This window comes from Mesoplodon bidens (assembly GCF_964165515.1).
Source record: "Mesoplodon bidens genome assembly, chromosome: 6".
In the NCBI taxonomy this organism is placed as follows: Eukaryota; Metazoa; Chordata; class Mammalia; order Artiodactyla; family Ziphiidae; genus Mesoplodon; species Mesoplodon bidens.
This window is the reverse complement of record NC_138162.1, coordinates 43,389,934-43,411,729: the sequence shown is the minus strand read 5'-3', so window position 1 is coordinate 43,411,729 and position 21,796 is coordinate 43,389,934. Positions and strand designations below refer to the sequence as shown.

Below are 21,796 nucleotides of genomic sequence, written 5' to 3'. Positions count from 1 at the left end.
ATTTCGTAGGGAATTCAAAAAAGTATGATACAACAACTTTTGTTTCTATTGCTGTGCTTCTTACAGAAAAAGTAAAATGGGAGGAAGAGGTAGAGATTTGCTGGAGGTGCTGAAACATCCTGGGGGGCTGGGCAAACACACGTGGTCTTGCTCAGGAAATAGCGATTAAGGCTTTCATTTCCCCAGTACACATTTTTCTTCTCCGAACATTGGATTTTGCCTTCTCATTGCCTTCCCTTTGTCTTTCCTCCATATCCTTTTCTTCCTGTCTTCCTCTTAGCTTATTATAGTAGCCCTGGCCAGTGGGAGCCTTCTGGAAGACCCTGCACCTATTCAGGATACTGTAGAATCCTGTGTACTATACTAGGGGGCTTTGTCTACTTTTCCTGTAGGGCGTGTCTGTCAAAAGCCACTGAGATCTTAATTGTTTGCAAGTTTTCAATGAATGTACACCTTTATCTTTGTGAATGTATTTTTGGTTGCAAACATTATAGGTCAATGGTTGAATTGTTTAGATAAGATACAGTAGACTGTATTTATGGGTATATACGTTCTGAGACTCTGGAAAGTTTAAATCTGGTATGAAAAGTGTTATGGTTATTGCTTTAGTATAAAGACATCCATGTAATGACACTACAAATAATGTTATGGCTAAAGAAAAAACAGGGAACTTTGCCATGGGGTTGGTCCATTATTGCTGTGAAAGTATTTTGCGTGCAAAAGTGGTGCCACTGCTGAGAGAATATACAGAAAGTGGAGCATAGTAATAGGACAGGCCAATGCAATTCTAGTAGACCAGTTATTTGTAAGTTTATTTAGTAATACTTAGTAGCAATTCATACTCATGAAGCACAGTTTCATATCAGTAGTTTCATTCCAGTCTCAGAAAGTAACAAGCAGATACTATTTTGCATATTTTACACATGTAAGCAGATGTAGAGGTATAAAAAAGGTAAGTGGCTTGTCCAAAGAGTGGTGAAAGGATCAGATCTTTGAACTTCTAGGACTGTACAACAGGAATCCTAGATTCATGCTGGGAGTTTCAATAAGAGATTGTTCTAAAGATGTTCAGAGAACAGAGAGGAAAGCTGCATATTGAATTACAGGAGAAGGAAGTAAAGAAATTGGAACCCTCACACATTGCTGTTGCAGATATAAAATATATAGTGCAGCCACTTTGGAAAACAGTTTGGCAGTTCCTGAAAATGTTAACCGTAAAGCTACTGTATGACCCAGCGCTTCTGCCCAAGAGAAATGAAAACATATATCCACACAAAAACTTGTACATGAATGCACATAGCTACATTATTCATAATAGCCAAAAATTTTAAACCACCCAAATTTCTATCAATTGATGAATGGATCAACAAAATGGGGTGTATCCATGCAATAGAATATCATTTGGCAATAAAAAGGAATAAAGTAATGACACATGCTACAACGTGAATCAACCTTAAAAACGTTAGGCTAAGTGAAAGAAGCCCCAAAGATCACATATTATATGATCCCATTGATATGAAATGTCCAAAATAGGTAAATCCATACAGATAAAAAGTAAATTTGTGGATGCCCAGGGCTAGAAGTGGGGAGAATGGGAAGCGACTGCTAATTGAGATGATAAAAATCTCCTAAAATTAGATTGTAGTGATGGTTTCACAACTCTTTGAATATGCTAAAACCCACTGAATTGTACACTTTAAATGGGTGAATTATAGCTCAACAAAACCATGACAAATTACAGGAGAATATGTATTTTTCCAACTCCAGGCCCAGCCTCAGTTATCAGCAATGACGATGACTCTGCCAGCCCACTCCATCACATCTCCAATGGGAGTAACACTCCGTCGTCTTCAGAGGGTGGCCCTGATGCTGTCATTATTGGAATGACCAAGATTCCTGTCATTGAAAATCCCCAGTACTTTGGCATCACCAATAGTCAGCTCAAGCCAGACACATGTAAGTACAGCTGTTTATACTTATTGGCCCATTTGCTGCATAGCTGTATCAAGCAGCATGTTTATCAGAGTCCCTGATGAGGATGACTGAGGGGAGGGTACAGTGTGAAATGTCTGAGGATTCTTGGGGCTTTGAGCCCAAGGAATAGATCATTTAGTTTGTTGATTATGGAGTTCTCAGGGTGTGTCTCCTGTTAGGATTGGAACTGTGGGCAGATACTGACTTCTCTTGAGATCCATTTTCCAAAACCATTGGTCAACATGAAGTTGGAATCAAGGCATGCTTATCTTGAAAAAGATAGACAGAAACCAGAAGTGTCATTAGAATGCACATACATCAGTTACAGAAGACAAGCAATTGGTGGGATTTAAATTTGGTTTATTGAAAGTCCTTAAAATATACACTAATAGTAGTCAGGAATGCTCTGTGTTGCACACAGGTGGTATCAATTTAGGTAGTTCTGTTTTCTTTGTTCAGTCCTAGTTCCCAGTATGAGGCTTGTTGTGATGTCACAATAGCAAAGGGACATTACAACAGATGGTCTGCCTGTTAAGTACACTGAGTTATATTTCTTAGAACCAAATTAACCCACTAGCCTCTGTTGGGAAACTTGGAATCTTTCTCTTATCCTATCTTCTGAGCCAGTGCTCAAATATAGAGACTGGAACACAGCCTGAAGGACAAGAAATAAAGTCACAGTAGACAAACAGGCTTATGCCACTGGAACTCCAGGCCTTCCCTTACACATGAATAAGGGGGCATGAGCACTAGAATATCAGGTGGCTAAGGTCCCGGGGGTTCTCTGGCACTGACAAGTGAGTACCTTTTGTCTATCTTCATGTTCTTGCCCCATCTTAAATACGGTCCTCCTGCCCTGTCTCAGGTAAGGTAGGACTATTTCAAGGTTACATGTTGGGGACTGACTTTCCATTGAGAATGCTCATGGATAAGGGGACTTAGCAGTGAGTATCTTTTCAAATATAAAGAAACATGTGTAATTTCCTCCTATTCATTCAAATTTATCCTGAGGAATGTTTAACAATGGATTTGAATTAAATCATTAGGGTGAACAGTATTACAGTCTTGTAATGTGTGAGACTGAACCTCAACATAACTTTCAGTTGAATATGTAATATGACAAGATAAATAGAATAGCATATGTGAAGAATATTGAGCTCCTTGAAATAAAAGGTATTCTTTGAAATCAAAGTATTATTAATTCTAATATTATTATTATGGTGTGAACATGATGTGTGGAGGTTTGCTTAAAGTGTGCACTTTGTTGAGATAAGCATCCTCCAATGGTTCCTGAAATGCCCTGCATGTGTAACAGTCAAATACTGAATAAAGCAAAGCAAGATAGTGTAATGAGAGATTCTGTCATCATTTTGATTGTTCTCCCTAGGAACAGAGTACTTTGACATCCCTGTCACTACCACCAGCACCGGGCTGTATGATGTACTTTAGTTAACCTGAGACTGCATTAAAATTGAAGTTGACTAAAATCAACCTGTACTCAAAAATTTGCTTTTCTTTGTCAGTGGAGGAAAGATAAAGCTGAATAATCAAGTAGGTAGCATTAGCCTAACAAGTCCAATAAGAGAAAATGAACCAATGAGCAAGAAAGCAAACAAATGAGAACCTATAGAATCGAGTGAGCTAGATGGCTTCTGAGTCTGTGTTTCTTTCTAGAAGTGCTTTCTTCCCTTAGAAATTCCACAAGAAAATTTCCAAAGGTCATTTCCTTAATCTAGAGTTCATAGAAGTTTTTACAAAGGTTTTGAATTAGACATTTTGGTAATTTTGGAGGAGTCTTGGTTTTGTGGCTCAGCCACTCCCACTTAGAAAGAGTTGGAAGAGAGTTGAGGAGACCTGCAGCTTCCCCTCAGCTTCTGCCCTCTACCAGAGGGTGCCAGAACATTGGTTGTTTGGTTGTTCCTTATAAAGTCTTTTGGGTCCTTCACTCAGCAGTCCTTACTGGCTCAGTGTTCTCAATCACTTAGTATCTTATCTCAGAAGAAATTTTCTTTCTTCCAAGCATCAAGCCATATGCTCTTTCATGATTTTAAGAACACTTAAAATAACACATCTTCCATAAATCCTTTTTCAAAGAAATGGGAATGAAGAAGCAATTTACTTCTCTCATTCCCTCTACCCTTTCTTAAATGTCATCCTTTACCCCATACTTTTTACCTTTATCTTCAATGTATCTGTTGCCTTTTGTGAAGTCCTGAGTATGACCACTCTGGTGTATGTTTCTCTAGTCTTGATTAGGTTAGATTGTAAGCTCCTAGGGAGCAGAAACTATACTTGTTGAACTACTTCTTCATAGCATGGGACATGATGTGCCTTTGATGTTGGCCAGATGTTGACCAGATATGGCTATATATTGCTGAAATATTAATTACTAACAGACTTGTAACAAGTATAGAGGACCTTTTACATTGAGCCGTTTACATTGGGTCCTTTCCTATTAAATTTGCCTGCATAGACTTTGTTTGTTAGATGTATTTTTAACAACATGTTAGCCAGTTTAAATAGATTTAGATAGCAAATTTAGCAGAAATAAGCCTTTAACAAAAAATCCTTTCTTTTAAGATCCTAATTGTAGACATTCAGAAATTTAAATATTTCAAAATGCAAAGATCTGATGTACAGAGCGATCTGTTGCTATAGACCCATGATATTTTGGGAGTTTAGCTTTCAGTTAAGTTATTCCCATCAAGTATTTTTACAAGCAATCTCTAAAGAAGGGCTCTTCCAAGAAGTTGGATAGGTTACATCTGAAAAACAAATTTAAGAAGCTCTCAGAAAAAGTATGGAATTTTTCCCATGTGCTTAAAGCAAAATATCACATAGACAGTATACCACCAAGCTCTGGATCCATCAGAGGCTTGGGTCACAAACCAGCACTTTTACTTCTCTTTCCTAAAGCTGCCTGCTATTCAAACATGTTGGCTTTATATGTGTGCTCTTAAAAACAGTGATCCCCGCTTATTTCACTGAATTGTAAGAATCTAATGTAGAAGGTGAAGTTCAATTCATTACATATTTATTGACTACCCACAATATTCCTACAATACTAAGAATTGGAAATTCGGTCTTAATGATGGCATGTTCCTTGCCCTCAGGGAGTCTCCTTGGGGAGGCCAGTGGTGAAAGACTTCATCATATAATCACAATGCACTATGATAGCATAGCTTAGAGCAAGGATCCTAAACCCTGACAAGGATCAGGCAGGTCAATATGAGAAACAGGCTAGATCAGAAAGATGATATGGTATAGTGAAGATCATGATGACATGTGGGCTTGGTATTACCAGATACTCCAATTTTTCCAGAGAGAGCAGGCATTTTATATTTTATGTGAATTCTCCAAGATTTAAAACGCTGGGTGGAACCAACAAAATACATCAGCACAGTCAGATTTGGTCCACAATCCACCAACTGTTTGTGACCTTAAAGATCAATGAATACATACACCTTATTTTAAAGACAATGCTCAGAAATGGCTCATCCAAAAGTAATACAGCCTCCCTGCTTGTGTAGCTTTGCTCTAAAAATAGAACAACAAACAAACAAAAACTCATGATTAAACCATATTTCTTTAAATGATGTGTAAGATCATTTGAGTGAAGGATGATGATAAATTTTATCCCCTTAAGTAATTTTTCACTCTCAGGAGCTATGTGAGGTTTTCATTTACAAAGTCCAGAGGTTGTTTGCAGGATTTTAGAACAATCTGAACAGGGCTGAATTGCTCCTGAGCACTTTCCAATAGAAAGTCTGTCTACTTTATTGCAGGGCCCAGAGGTTCCCCCAAGACCGCCTGATAATAATTTGGTATTTGGAGGCTCCTGTGTCACTGCAGGAACTAAAGGAGGCTAAATCCATGCCTGATGGAGGAGAAGAGTTCTATGGTTATCTGCAAATTCTGGCCAGACAACATCTTGACGTCACTCCTTAGCTTCCAAAACCTAGCCAAGCAAGAAGTTGCCTTCCCAAGAGAAAGCAGTGTGCTCTAATGACTAAACCCTCAAAGTGCTATGCCACTCTAACTATAGACCCATCTCCTCGATCAATCAGGATGGCAAGATGGAGCTGAGGAGCTCAGCAACATCAAGGCTGGAGTTGGTCTTTAATTCAACTAGTCTTTGTAGACGTGCCTGAAAACCACATCATCTGTCCGCACGGGGTGTTTTCCCAGTAGGACTGACCAACCCGGCTCAAGGGCAGCCGTGCTGCTATCCTCTCCTTGACTGCTAAGGACATTTTTGACAGGGTACAATGGAAACACACCTTCTGAGCTGGAAAAAAAAGAAAGAAAGAAGGAAAGAAAGAAAGAAAGAAAGAAAAAAAAAACACTCTAACCAGCAAAACCCCCGAATCATCAATCTTGGGTTCTCTTGAAGGGTGGGAATGCGTTATAGCTTCCCCTGCAGGAAAAGCAAATGCCATAGACTTATTTTCATCCCTAGAATTGTGTCTTTCCTAGAGCAGCCTTGTAAATTAGCTAGGGTCCTAGGCAGAGGGCCTAAATTAAATGAGAATTGTCCTGAAATACATACTGTATGTGTTTGTTCTTACAGCGCATGCCCTCTATGTATATCTAGGGCTAGTAACTCTGTGGCAGATGCAGATAAGGAATTATGACTTTTTTCCACTTTAATTCCATTTCCAATGAAATGGATGTTTATTGATTTCCTGCAGTGTGTGCCATACTCCAAGTATTATAGTCCACGTGTGTATATATGTTTGTGTGTGTGTTTTCCCATTGGTTACATGCTTATTAGGCAACTACGTAGATAAGCACAGATTCATAGACCAGCTAAGACTAAGGAGAATAAATATAATAAAGGGACGGAGTGTTTTAACAGTAGTTGAAAAGATCACACAGGACACCCCTCTTGTGCCCCTTAACTGCCATACCCACCCTGTCCTTGTGTTACCAACCAGGGGAGGGAATGGAAGTGGTATTTTTCACAGAACTGCAGAGGTTTTGAAAATGTTTGTAACATTACTTTGAGTACACATGAGCAAAAATTCTGAATCATATCCAAGACCTCAGGAGCTCGTTAGATCAAGGGATGAGAGCTATCAGAGGTTATCTTTGAACTTCAGTGCAATCTGTGCCCATGGTCCATTTTGATGGTCCATTTGATGGAAGTAAAAACAGGCAGAAACAATTGCTATAGCACTTTCCTAGGTCTTTTGCCTACTAATTCTGTCTTTCAAAACTATGTTTTCTTCTAAGTATTTAATTGGCCAAACAATAACTGCTTTGGGAACTGTTTATATCCCTTTGAAGGCCATGGCCTGCACTTTAAAAATAACCTAAGTCTATTTTGCCCAGCATGAGTGTTAGGGGCGAGAGAATGCAGTTATTTTAGGAGCCTTAGAAATTGCTTCGTTTGTGGCACAGTGGGCTAACGACTTGTTTCATGGGGGTCTTCATGGCACATTGCTCAGCCTCTGTAGGTCCCAATCCAATTCTATCTCTTGGTGCCATAGTCCCCCATTGCCAGCTATAACAGCTTGATACTATATTCTCCTTTCAACTCCAGAGGAGATGGTAAGAAGCTATCAAATAATGCTTAAAAAAGCAACTTGAGTTCCCTCGAAGAAAGAAAACGAATACATGTGGCACGATTACATTTAAAACGTAAGCCATGGGCCTCCCTGGTGGCGCAGTGGTTGAGAGTCCGCCTGCCAATGCAGGGGATACGGGTTCGTGCCCCGGTCTGGGAGGATCCCATATGCCGCGGAGCGGCTGGGCCCGTGAGCCATGGCCGCTGGGCCTGCGCGTCCGGAGCCTGTGCTCCGCAACAGGAGAGGCCACAGCAGTGAGAGGCCCACATACCGCAAAAAGAAAAAAAAAAAAAAAAAAAAAAAAAAAAAAAAAAAAACGTAAGCCATGTTACAAACTCTACTGAGAAGGAGATTTGTTAGGAAACCAGTTTCAAGCACATTTACAACTAAGTAAAATAAGAGACATCAGTCTATTAGCATTTGACCGCTGGGTGATATTGTTATCAAAAAAGAAATACCACCCAGTTACAGGGTACCTAGACCTCTTAGAGAAAACAGTCCATCTTACATTTAATGACTAAAAGGGAAAAACAATTATGGATTTAGGTCAGGGAGACACTCACAATGATATTCTGATTTTACTTCCACATTATCGGCCAACCAAGAGGGAATTACGCACCCCTCACACATCAGACAGTTCAGTCCAGTTTCACCAAATCATCAGTGATGTGCTGGAAGCATGCAGGCAGATGCAGGATGCTACTGCATTTCTTCTGGGTATTTCCCAACACCCAGCCCAACTGGAGAGTGGATACCAGCATGATGAATTTATCAAATGCACCCCCATTTTGGTATATGGTTGGTCACTCTTGCACGTGCCAACAGATTGGGGACCAGGACCAGCTCAGCAAACACATATGCAGAGGAACCTCTTATGTTGCTAAGCAGCTCCTGCTACCCAGATGCTTTGAACACTGAGTGCTCCCTGTGTTTAAGGAGAAATGAAAGAATGGGAGTTTTTCTTGGATGCGATGCTCGCTCACAGTTCAATTCTTCATGGCAGCTAATGTAACAGAGTGCAGGTTTTCTCCTTGTGAAGTTTCCTCTGCCTTTCCTAATTCTGCCAGCCAGAGAGGGTAAGCCACCATGGTTGGGATCTTCTCAGATTAGTCACTATGCCAGCTCTCCTTATGAAGTACAGCTATGCTGCCTTTCATTCACGATGTTGTACTTGTTTATTTGTTTGCTGTTTTTCTTGGTAGTTGTTACTTCTCTTGAAAGGCATGTAAGATGAATTTGCTCCACACCACGGACAGGAAAGAATTGGAGAGAGATCTACTTAGTTCAACCTGATAACCAAGCACAAAGGTAGTCTCACTCCTTGAGCTCAGCCTCTAGGAGGAAAGCTGCTTCCTGAGATGGAGACAGCTGCCCAAAGGGTTCCTGAGTCCATGCTGCCCTCTGTCTGAGCCGGCTCCCTTTGGCTGAGAAGATGCTGTGTGTTTCTGAATGCTTGGGCTCCCTCAGGGAGGGAAAAATTAGAAGGCAGCATCTCAAAGGAGAAGGACATGTCAGTATCACAATGACCTCCCCTCCATCCGCAGGGCTGAGGAGGTTCTTAGGCTGCAAAACTTTCAGTTTTAAAACTGGGACAGTCCTGGGCAAATGATAATGGATTGGTCACCCTAGTTGGTATAGCTCTAATGATTTCTGCTAGTAAGACAGACTTAAGTCCTCCTTACCCAGAATGCCTGCAGGTACCCTAAAATGCGATTCTTTAAAATAAATAATATAGGTTGTAGTTGGAAATTTGGAAAACATAAGAAACAAAGATGAAATAAAAACTCATCTGTAATTCCAACAGAGATAATTGCTGATAATATCCTTTGGATATCCAACTTCCTCGTCTTGTGAGTCTCCTTTTAACCTCCTGTGATATAAAATCTAACCACTTGTACCCTGGCCTTTATTTGTACTGGGCTTTGTTCATATTTCTATAGTAAAGGTTTGTCTTGGGTGAATTGCGTTGGAAGGTCCATAGGAGGCTCGCTGGGTATATTATTGTCAGTGTCAGATTTTCTATTTGCTTGGTGATGCATAGGGATTAAGACAGAGCTGGGCTGGACTGGCCATGACAGGTCGGGTTTTGAGGGACCGTGAATCCAGAGGAGCTTAGCTTTTCCAGGGCGAGTGTCACAGAGGAGACGAGCCTTGTGTTATGGGCCTGGAGGACTCAGGGAGCAAAAGGGTCCCGGATCTGCCAAGGCAGGCTGAGCGCTCCAGTTTAGGGTCAGCTCTCTGGATGACTCCAAATGTAGTTGTCTGCTCAGCTGGAGCAGATGGTCAGTTTTTGCCCCCAGTTCTTCACCCCAGCTGGGTAGCTCCTTTCAGAGAACCAAGTGTGCTGGATCTGAAAGGGCCACTCTGGTTACATCTGATATGGTTCTCACTATTTAGAGATGCCTTTTCTTTCACCCAGGATTCCTCGGCTGTGCAAAGGACCTCTGATGAATTGGAATCTCCCCTTAATCATTCAGCCTCACCTAAACTTGATGGAGTCAGTAGCCTAATATTCTCCAGTCTTCTCCTCATGAAATGCTTCCTCTTCTCATGTCTCAGGCATCAAGGCCTAAGCTGGGGTTCTGGCCAGGGGACTTCTATCAATAATATGACATACAGGAGTATTTCAGAGTTGGCATTTTGCACAGTAATATTAAAGTTGATAGGTTCTAAAAATGAGTTCAGAACACATATTTTCCTATGATTTGTAAGAGATTAGATTTGTGTGACTTTGAACCAAAGGGGGTGGGAAGAATTCTAGAAATGAAACAATAACCTAATGCCTAGTTTCTCTATTATACTTATCAGTTACTATATACGTTATGAGTATGGGTAGACATCAACATTCTTTTTACCCTGTTGCTATAATTTAGCACATTTATTTAACCATGCCATTGACCTTCTGAGTGCATTAAAGTAGAACCCAGGTTATTATGAGATAATGATGGCATTTAGACTAAGTGCCATATTCCTAATGTTCCAATAAGTGGTTGATATAGAGGGGACAGGATACCATCCCACACTATCTAATTATATCAAAAGAGCTAGTCTCCATGTTATGGAATGCTTTCATTAGAGGAGATTACATGATATATCTGCTTATAAAATAAGCAGAGATGACACCACTGAGTAGCCACCTCACATGTTTTCCTGAAAGAATGATGGATCTTCAGATCCGTTTATACTCTCATACCCACTACCGATCCCCACCCTTGCTCCTGAAAGGAGTTTGCTTTTACAAGTGAGTTTGCTTTTACGAGTGAGTTGCTAACGAACAGAGAGAAGCTAACTGGTTACCCAGGGACATAGTCTTACTTTCTAGTAATAGAGTACTCCAGCTAGCTGGACTAATTGGCCTCACATTGTCTCTATCCTGGCTTTACTTCCTCTGACCCATAAACATCAATTCCTTTTTTGCCCATCTCATTCTGTCATCTTCCCTCCTTTTCTCTATATATTAGGGTTCAGGAACCATGATGCTAATGATGACATTTCATCCTAGTTCCTAGCTCCATTAATGCCATTTCCTGATATCCAGGGAAGCAGTTATGATTCTGTATCACTGCTTAAGCCTTATTTTGAGAGGACCATTTTCTTCTTTTCCAAGTGCTGTTCACTTTTAGGATATTTCTCTCCCTCTTAAGAGCCTTTGTTTTGACTAACATAGCTTTGTGTACATATAAGGTTTTAGTTTTCCTTGATCCCTACCTAGACCTTTATCAACATCGGTTTTGGAAGAGGAAAACTCTCATTTTCTTAGTAACATTTTGGTGATGGGGAGCTCTGCCTTAGATTCCTGAACTCCTGAGCTTTGAGGAGGAAGACAACGGCCAAGTAGCAAAGAGAGTGACCTTATCACTCACTTCCTGAGTCATGCGTCTCCTCTGGGCTTGTGTATACTCTCTGCTGTTTCCTGCACATTGCATCCCAAGTTTTAAATTAAAGTGGATCTTAGCCGGAATGGGGTCTAATGACTGATGCATGGGTACAGTCCTTGGTGTTAACAACCCAGGGCCTTCTTTTGTTCTTGTAGAAGAGATCTGTGTTTTCGAGAGCCAAGCTTCTGCATGGGGGCCAAGCTATGGGAAGGGGTTGTGAGGTTGGGGGTGAATCCATATGGTCTTCACACCTTCTGCCCACTTTTGGAAAGAGGGGGCTTTTGTGGATTGGTATGGATGACATTCCCCAAGGAGATCCTTCTGCTAACGGGCACCCAGTGTGGGCGTTAGCGTGGTCCTCTCTCGGAGGTCTCCCTGATTCCCCGTGAAAGCAATGAACCCCTTACCGCTTGCTGGGCACCTGCCTGCTGCTTTGCTGTGCTGGTCTCAGCAGCTCTGCCCTCTGATGCTGCACCACGATCTGCAGAGGTGGGAGACGGAGGGGTCTCTGTTGACTGCTACGTGTTGCTTAACTTTATTTCCCTCTCTTATGTTTGAAGAGAGTGGACCTGAAACATAACCTGCATTCTTTTACTATGTTCAGAACCTCCAGGGCTTGTCCACACATATGTATAAATGATAATGGAGCTTGGAAATCTTTATTATACAGACATGCTGATGGAAATGAGATCTGTTGTATTGGAATTTGTGATGTAGTTGATCAGTCAGACCAAACTCGTACACTAATAAAGACAAGAGTGTCAGATTAATGGTCTCCGTTGCCTACTTTTTATCACCTACTAATAATTATTTTTACATAAACTTGAGAATATAATTCAGTGTTGGGATTCCTAAACGCCCTACAGACAGCCTCCTAGAAGTTGTGCCACTGATTCCCATTTAGCTCCCAAGCAGCCCCCTCTGCACCCAGCAGGGCCAGGATTAGGGTAATGTGGGGAGGCCCTCAATTAAAGTGCAGAATTTAAAGGGGCACCAACAACTCAGCCATCAAGGTAAATCATATTTCAATGCAATATTTTAAAAGCCAAAAATTAATGAAAGAAATCTATGAAGAAAATTTAAAAATTTTTTAATTAAGACAGGATTGAGAGGGCGGGGATTAGGGTGAAGTGAGTGCTACAAATTCAAGGTCAAATACTGTCGTTATTTGAAATTTCAAGTTTTTTTCTTCATAGAGGTTTTTGTTAAATTTTATTTTTTTAATATTACATTAAGACATTATTCATAATGTTTTGATATTTTATATTAACTATAAATGGAATATAATCTTTAAAAATTGTGAGTCACTATATTGTACACCTGAAACTTATATGATATTGTACATCAACTATACCTCAATAAAAAATAATTTAAAAAAATAAAGGGAAAAAATAAAACATTATTCATGTCGATTACTGAATTTGTGGTGCTCCCTTAAATTTTGTGCACAAGGCAAGAATCTCACTCCCCTCACCCTAGCTTGGCCCTTGACTCAGGCTCCTTTTGGCCAGGATCTTGTGTAAACCTCTGGCCTTTGCAAAGCTCTGTTTTGTATACATTAGCTGCTGGGTTGATTAGCTTTCAGTCTTCTCTCCTTTCCTGCATTCCTGGCCTAATTGTCCTTCTTCCCTCCATCCCATCTGCCTCTGGAGATACATTTCTCTGACTCCCTTTTGCTTAGCCAGCCTCAGTGTCCCCAGAACTAACCATCCTGTGCTATCTGCTGAAATATCTGCATAGATGGGCACTCTCATCTTCTGATGGCCTTTTTTTTGTATGTGACTATCCAGAGTGAGGAATGAAAAAGACTGCCACACAAAAAAAAAAAAAGAACGAAGAAAAGAAAGAAAGACAAGAAAAGAGAGAGCAAGAGAGATTCTTTTAAAAAGGCAGGAGGGTCCGGGGATCTTCTTAGCAAATTTGAGAATTAAACTAGGGAAAAATTGGATAAAATTTTTAAATATAAGTAAAATTAAAAAATATATTAGATATTGCTTCATTTCCCCACATTTGGAGTTGTAGTGTTAGATTTGCTAAATTAGAGATATATACTCTTTGAGATTTAAAATACTCCATTTTCACTTAGCCTATTCCTTAATGTCATGAGCCCCTTTTGTAATGTATGCATTTTTTATTATTTTAAACAACCAATATCAAATGTCTTTTATGTGCCAGGCCTTATGAGTTGCATTTTCACATTAAAAAAAATAAAAATAAAAAAATAAAGAAGCCCTGTCAGCACTGCAGGATAGATATTATTACTCTGTTTTATAGATGAGAAAACTAAGTCTCGGAGAACTTGAGAGGAAAAATAATGAACCCAAATTACAGCCCCAATGTGGGGGAGTTTCTGTTCAGTTCCCAGTCAGCCTCCCTGAAGTCTGGGGCTCTTCCCAGCTGAGTGCTGCTGCTGACCTTTTCCAAAAATAGCATGGAGCAATTTTGAAACTCTGCAAGAGGAATTGTAATGTTGGTGTTGTACCTTTCACATGGGCTTATCAAGGTAGGCTGAGGGTATTAACCTTCAAACATGCAGCCAGGGTCGTGCCAGATGGCGGGTAGTGGGTTTATTCCTGGGGAGAAAGGAGCCAGTAGTAGGCTGACCCCGGGCCTAGTCTCTAATGTAAGGGTTGACACAGGGGTCACTAGGGAGGTCTTCTCAATGGAGTCGTTACCAGAAATACTAAATAATCATGAATAATAAACTCTTACTTTTATTTTTTGCTGGTTAAAATCATGTAAAATCCCTCTTCCTCCACCCCAACCCACTCTAAAATGTTGTCCTTTTTTGTTTTATTTCAGAAAACCCTAGGAAAAGAATCCTTTATCATAGATCTCTGACTCTTTCTTGGACACTTTCACTCCTCTGAGATAAGCACATCACTTTTCCTAGGTGAACTTGATGTCTGTCTCTCCAAAGACAGAGTTCAAAGAGTACCAAGAGTTTTAGGAGCCAGATGAAGTGCACACATTTACTGAGGTTTGTAAACCAGTGTTGGGAGGGTTAAAGCACCCACAGCATCTGCCTGGGTCACCCTGTTCCAGGGAGACCAAGAGGACACAGGCTAATACTGCCTTCTTGATAACCATTCTACAGACAACCAATTTCAATGCCAGCCATGTGTGAACATCTTGTAGGACAGACAAGTCACTTTTCTGGCTTACCCTGTATGACTCATTGTTTTCATTTTCCATGCAGAGGTCTGTGTTTCCAAATTGCCTACTTGAAAGGGGTCAAGATTCTTATAGATATTTAGCCTTTAAGGAGTCTTTTTAAAAAACAGGAATCACCTTTGATAAGTGGCATTTCTTCCATGAGAAAAGCATGCATCAGGAGCTTCATAATGTCAGGGAGCTGATATTCTAAGGTATCTACTTTGTCACAGGGGCATGTACACCCACAGATTTGTAAGTGTGACTTCATGGTAATCTTGTAGTAAGTAGGGTAACACGTGCTCCCCCAAAACATCACATAACAATGCCTCACTGCGCATGACGAGTGCAGATGAATTAGAAATGGGGAGGTTAGCCAAAATGAATACATTCTTTTCTGACCCAATGTTTTACTCTCTTAATTATCTTAATAACTTAGAAAAGACCAGAGTTCGAGGGATGAATTATTCAGTTGCCGTTCAAAGGCCATCATAACAAATAAGGTTACAATCAAACTATTGTTTGTTGGAGATTTCTAGGCCCCCTAGACACCCATGCCTGTAACAGTACAAAGCTGTAAAGCTTGGGCAGCCCTTTAGTGTTTGTGAAGATGCAGCCCGAGAGTGGCTTGGAGAGACTACAGAGGATCAGACTTCACACAAGTAGAGTTGAAATATTTCCAAAGAGAATTTGATGGGTCTTTTGCTTACCCTGGAATAAGTATTGTGTGTGTTTTGCTTATACCTACCATTTGCCAATATGGAAAAGTTTCCTAATGAAGTGAAATCAAACAAATCTCTGACTAATAATACTGTGTGAAATCTTTAACAAAGAAACTCCCGGATAGGGCAGCATAGAGGGGATGAGGATGAAAGTTCAGATTTGGTTCAGCGTGTATAATCATATGTCTTTGTCGGATGATGAATGTGTATAATCAGGAAGTCACGTCTTACCCGGGAATTGAGTGGCAGTAGTCATCGAATGATATTGAAAATCGCAGATGGAAAGACTTATTGACAATTGTGTAAGTTTCTAACCACAGACTGTTCAATGGACAAACAAGTGCTTTAGCATCTCCAGCTCTTAGAACAGTACCCAGGACATTGCATAATAAACATGTGGTGAATAACTGAAGGAACACATGAATGGATAAGTGTATTTGCTGTGCTTGTAACTGTACTGTAGCTTTGGGAGAAAAATACGTCTCTACTTCACCAGGCATCTGACATGGCTAATAAGTTAAATTCTCCTCTGATTCTGTTAGGAGCAGAAGTTAGGCAACCTTTCCATTTGAATTGCTGAATTTGGTTACCCTCTCTGGTCTGAAAAGAGCTCTTAGAGGTCTCTAAACATGGAAATATTTAACTCATGATGGGTTAAGGCATACGAATTGTGATTTGGAAGGTACGGTAGCACAGGGGTTTAAAAGGCATTTAGAGGATAATCTTGTCATTCTAAGTATAACTGCAATGTCTCCATGAGAAAATGGCTCCCATTTCTAAATAATCAATGTGGAAATGGACTTTGGTAACTAGATTCATTTATGACTTGAGGAGTCCCTACGTATTAACAATATACCTGACACAATGAAATAGCGAAAAAAATATTTTTTCACAAACACTTTTTATAAAGTTACCAAATTCGAGAATTCCTAAACTCCACAATTTGAAGAGGAAAGTCAGTAGGAATTTGGCAAATTTTGCAATCCATATAATAAACAAAATGTCAAGGTGCCCAAATGGGGTCAGATTAGACTCAGCGCTTCTGATGATTCTGTATCAAAACAATTAGAAACTACGATTACTTCAAAAGTTTACTTAAGAAAGTCAAGTTCACTGACTCAGTTAATTTTCTTCAGAGAAAATATGCTACTAGAATGCAAAGTGATAAGAATGCTAACTGTGGTATAACTTAGTATTCATAGTATAAGAAATTATTCGGATATTATTTCATTCCTGCCCGCAAGTTCTTAAGTTTCTTTTGGAATTTCATCTTATGTGATTTGATCTGTACCAAATAATGTGAGAAGAGATAATGGGATTTAAGGAGAGAAATGATTGAATCACCATGTCCCAATAAAAAGTGTTCAAATTGGATTTCACTACATAATGAATTCTGCTTCAACTTACTTTGACATAAATAAGATTGGGTAAGGGAAACCAGAAGTAAATCAAATAAATTAATAAAAACTATCAGAGCTGCTTCAAATTTGTCCCCCAGACAGTGTCTGCTTATTTGTATAATAAAACCTGCTCTCATAAATTTAAACCTAGGCATGCCACATGGTTGAAAGCAAAAATTTAAGGAAAAGTTAGTACATTTTTTGGGCCTGAGTAAGGTGCCTTCTGGTTTCATCAATATCAATAGTCCCTTTGAAAACTGAAACCTGAAACCCAGAAGAACAAGGTTCAACTTTCAACTAGAATTTTTTTACAAAACAAGATTGGAGATATAGACATGCATGCAATATTGATGATTAGCTGTCCTTCATATTTTCTTAATTACACACAATTATTGAACATGAGGAAATTTTTTCATTTTGCCTAGATGGAGGCCGTGTCTCCATCAGCATAATATATCACGGTATTTGTGATTCTCGTGCAAAATTGAATTTGCATCTCTCCTGCCACTCACAGGGAGTTCATTATCTTACAGTACAACCACTGGGAAAAATGCAATTTCCAGTGTTTAATAAAACTGTGGTCTTTTCACAAGGCTTATGATGCTTGAGCAATTTGTTAGTCACAATTGATCATAGATGCTTAACACTAATTATATGGTGGATAGTGCCAGTAAGGATGATTTTAAATATTTATTTACTATATTTCAGTGCAAACAGGGTATTTTGCAACTGCACTGTTATTTGTGTTTCTCAGAGTTGAAGTGTTTTCTCAAAATGTTAAACATAAAAGATATGTCACAAAGCTAAACATACAATGTATGAAATATGTGCTGGATGTGGTTAAGAGGCAAGGAAACTGATGGGAAAAGCCTCTTCTCTTGCTTCCTGGTTTAGCCACGGACAGTGGAAAGAAATCGGGCATTGACTGTCCTGAAATGTGTCCCTTGGACTAACTAGTACTTTTTAACTCTCTGGGGTAGAGATGATCACTGCAGCCACTTTAAGCTACTCAGTTTGGAAATCTGTGATCTAATTAAGCCTCACTGATCAAAAATTATTAAGCATTTAAAATATGACCTCACTAATTGGAAAACTGAAAGGCCAGAAGCCTGTTTTCTGATGATCCCTTAAAAATGAGGTTCAAGTGACAAATCACTGAAAAGGAACTGAGTTCTAAATAGTGAGGTCGAGCCCTCAAAACGTGATCTTCAGCTATTAAACAGCTTTTTGAAGTATGGCTATCATACGTGCATGATTTCAGTGGCCCTAGATCTTTATATTTAAGATGCAATTTAAATTTGAACCACATCTGGTGTTCTTTGTGCTGTCATAAACCGAGTGTGTGAAATGAACTTGTAGTAGAAGTTATCCTTTATTTTTTTTGCTTTGAATAATCTAGAGAAGCATTATGTCATGCACTTATGAAAGCGCTAAGCTGAAAGCATAAACAAGATTTAGCTTGGGCAACTTCAAAAAAAAAATGTGTCAGGAGGACCTATTTCCTATGAGGTTTTTTAAACCCAGTATTCAAAATGGTTTTCCAACAGCAATTTTGAACATGCTGTGCTTTCTTACATTGTTTCTACCAACAGATTACTTAGCCAGAAAGATGAGATCTTCAAAGAACTCATAACACACAGATGGGAAATGGGATTTATACTCGTTAGGGCAGCACTGTATGATTTTGTAGATGTTCGTGACTACTATGAAGAATTTGATGTGGACTCAGCTAACGCAGTTCACGGGCAAAGAACTTTCCACAGAGAGAAAGTTAAGGTTATCATACTTTATGAGGTTGAAGATTGCATCCCCATATTTTCTTTTAAAGGTAAAATTATAGTTTGGACCGTGGATCCTTGGGAAGTTGCTTTCCAAGCTTGTGGAGCTGTTGGGCCCCTAATCTCCAAATTGTCCCACATTTGATGGTTTGGAGAAAGGTAATTGCTACCTGAACACTATCTAGGCTTGGCGTTCAAGTTCAGCCTTAGTTATTATCACCCAAACCTCGTGCTACTGCCACCCCTGGAGCACCCACTCCAACTTGGTGCCTCAGAATGTTTCAGACCAACTTTGCCTCAGTAACATGCACACATTTCTGTTTGTTCTGTCACCATGCAGAGGTATCTGAGGCTGGTCACTGGAGTCTGGAGGCCAAATACCTTTCCCTGAATGTGTTGATTGAGAAGATTCCATCCTGTCTTTTCATCTCACCATCTCCCATGACCTTTATCTCAACACCTTCTCCTTGACCTGACCCTTCACCAGCTTGAAACCAGTTCTAGCTTCCAGGTTTTGCTTAACAGGCATTTTCTGGGCCACTGAGTATTTTTCACTGGGTAATATAAAAAGGAGACAGAGCGAGCCAGGAAGCAGATGTCTCTTGGGTGGTGTGAGTCTTTGAGAGTTGGAATTTGAAATCTCTGTCTGAAAGAAACAGTGAATGGGTGTAATTAGTCAGGCTGATGAAGGAGTAAAACCTGGTAAGCAATTTTGTTTGACTGGCTTAATGAAAAGCATTAGCTATCAGTTTCTGCCTAAATTTGCTGTGGGTAAAACAAGTGTGGGGTTTGAACAAAAGATAAAGATTCCACGTGGGTTTGGACTCTGTTCCTGAGAATAAGTTTTGCTTGGGCGGAAGGTATGTGGTTCATCCAAAACAAAACAAAACAAAACAAAACAAATCAATGACTTGTGTCACTTCTTCACACATTTTATTTTAAGAGAATGGATCATATTTCAGGAAACGGAAGAGGTTCTTGCAAAGGCCAAAACTGGTATTTTGTAACCCAGTGTGTGTTGCTCATTTTCTTCTCATCCCCTTAAGCCAGGCATTTTCCCTAAGTTAGTTTTCAAGACAAAGGAATTTTTAAGGATTGACTTGAGGTTATCTCCCATCACCGTGCATCCTCCCCTGATGGTGTGAATCTGGCCAACAGCTGCCAAAGGCCTTGAGACCTATTCATCATCAAGTGACTAGCAAGAAATTAAGTGTCCCATGGAGGGGATGTTTTACTGCTGTCAAAGGAATTAAAAAATGATCCTCTAGCATCATTAATGACAGCTGGTAAAGCCGTGGAGCCAAAAGATGTGACATTCAAGAAGAAAATGGTTTGATATCCCAAAACAAAAATGGCAGTCTCTCTGAATCTTGACTGTAAGCTGTACTGAGCAACCTTCACAAGGCCAGACCAAATATATCAGCGATGTGTAAGCTCGAGTCCAGAGTGTGGTCCCAGATGCTGTTTCTCTTTCTGGCCATCAACAGTCATTGCCTCTTGAGATGTTAGGTAACCATCCCCAGCAAGATGGCAGTATCCATTCTCAGATTCGCTTTGTTATATAAATTTCAGCTTTCTGGCTTGGATCCCAGTAGAAAAATCTCTTAAATTGGGATTGGACAGAAGGGCTGAATATACACTTTTTTTTTCCTTAGGGGAAAGATTATTTATTAGTGTTACTTGAGGTCACAAATTATTTTCTTGATAAAGTGGGGGAAAAGAGGGACACATGATCTTGTTTCGTGTCCTATTTGCTTAAGATTCAAATTAATTTTACAAGAAGTGACAAAACCCATTTTTTAAGGTACATGGCTTCTTGACAAACCACAGAGTAGAACAGAAAACAAAATAAATTCTGCCTCATTACTTTCCAAGTAGTTAATAAGGCAAACAAAAGTCAGCCAGGACAAAGAAAGCAGAAGAAAATGTTATTCTTGGGTTCAGATGTTACAGAGGAACTTAACCAGTTCTAGAAAGGGATGAGGAAAGGAAACTTTTTTGAGACTTACCATGAGCTGTTTCCATGTACATTATCTCAGCTAAAGTTCAGGCAATTTCTTATGGATGAGGAGAATGAGACTTGGAGAGTCTAATAAGACTCATGGTCTAGGTAGAAAGTGGCAGAGAAAAGACAAAAACCCAGCTTCTCCCACCTCAAATCTACCTGAACACTTCTGTCTCCACCACTCATCACCAAGCACCTGGCCGCCAACCCTACAGAAATCCCTAACGGATGGGGCCCCATCCTTAGAGAGCCACACACTATGAAACTGACCTGACCCCAGACACTCCAACCATAGTAGTGGAAGGTTGAGTCCATTATCAGGACAAATCATGGGTTACAAAATTTGCTTTGGTTGAAATCCTTGAGAAGCTCAGCCTTTATCTGCAGGCTGATTGCCTCAGGGATGAACTTTCTCCGTTTGTTACCACTGATAGCAATTACTTTTTTAAATGGCTCTTTTAAAACATTTTTCCCTTCTTTAATTCCAAAACACCCTTGATGCTTTAAGCAGGATCCAAAATATTTTTGTATTTTGAATTTGTATATAACTTTAACATATCATTGGGGCATAGTCTAAGGGTATAACTTTTTCAGCCCATTGCCAGGAGGAAACAGCTGTCCTTATAACACCATCATTATTGCTAGTATGGAGACAGTGGCATCAGGAAGATTTGGACTTTAATCCTGGCCTCCCACTGTTGCTCTTGTGTGACTTCGGGCAAGTCACGTAACCTCAATCAGCCTCAGTTTCCACTCTGTAAAATGATATTAACATGATAAAAAGTACTCATGGCTACTCTCTTGGGGTGCTCATTAAGATCCAGCTGCTGTGCTAAGTACTTTGCCAACATCATCGCAGTATGCACAAAATGAGGATAATAATGCCCAGCAGGTCTGATTCTTGTGCATCTTCACTGATTTGGAATGCATATAATGCATCTAGTATATTATGCACAGCTCATTGTGGTTAATAGATGTCAATCGTGCTCAGTAGACGTTCTCCTGTGTCTCCCTTTCCTTCTCTACCTCAGCTTGGGTCACATTAGGTCCCCATTGCTCAGGCTCTGGTGCCGGGAAATAACGGGTCCATGGATGTGACTGATTCGTACTAATGACTGCAACCCTTATTGTCCTCATGTGACAGGTCCTGACCCAGGCCGGGGCTTCTTCAATATGTTAATTCAGAGATTTAACCCTGCTGGGAAGAGCTAAGGGTCTTGCTACGCAGGGGCCATTTGATGAACTGCTGGAGTGAGGGTCCAATTCTTAGCCTTAGCTTTAGGTTCTTTGTTCTGGGTAGAACAGATGTAGAACAG

General features: G+C 40.0%; 1 protein-coding gene across 3 annotated transcripts in view; it reads left to right on the top strand.

Moving 5' to 3' along the window:
• The window catches only part of NTRK2 (neurotrophic receptor tyrosine kinase 2), a gene marked incomplete at both ends in the record, with an annotated part of 387,120 nt that overhangs the window by 219,918 nt on the left and 145,406 nt on the right, over positions 1-21,796 (top strand). For all 3 annotated transcript variants that reach the window (XM_081236432.1, XM_081236431.1, XM_081236430.1), the window contains one exon: positions 1,768-1,956. In XM_081236432.1, the coding sequence (XP_081092558.1) occupies positions 1,768-1,956 (189 nt within the window). The remainder of the gene's footprint in view (positions 1-1,767; positions 1,957-21,796) is intronic.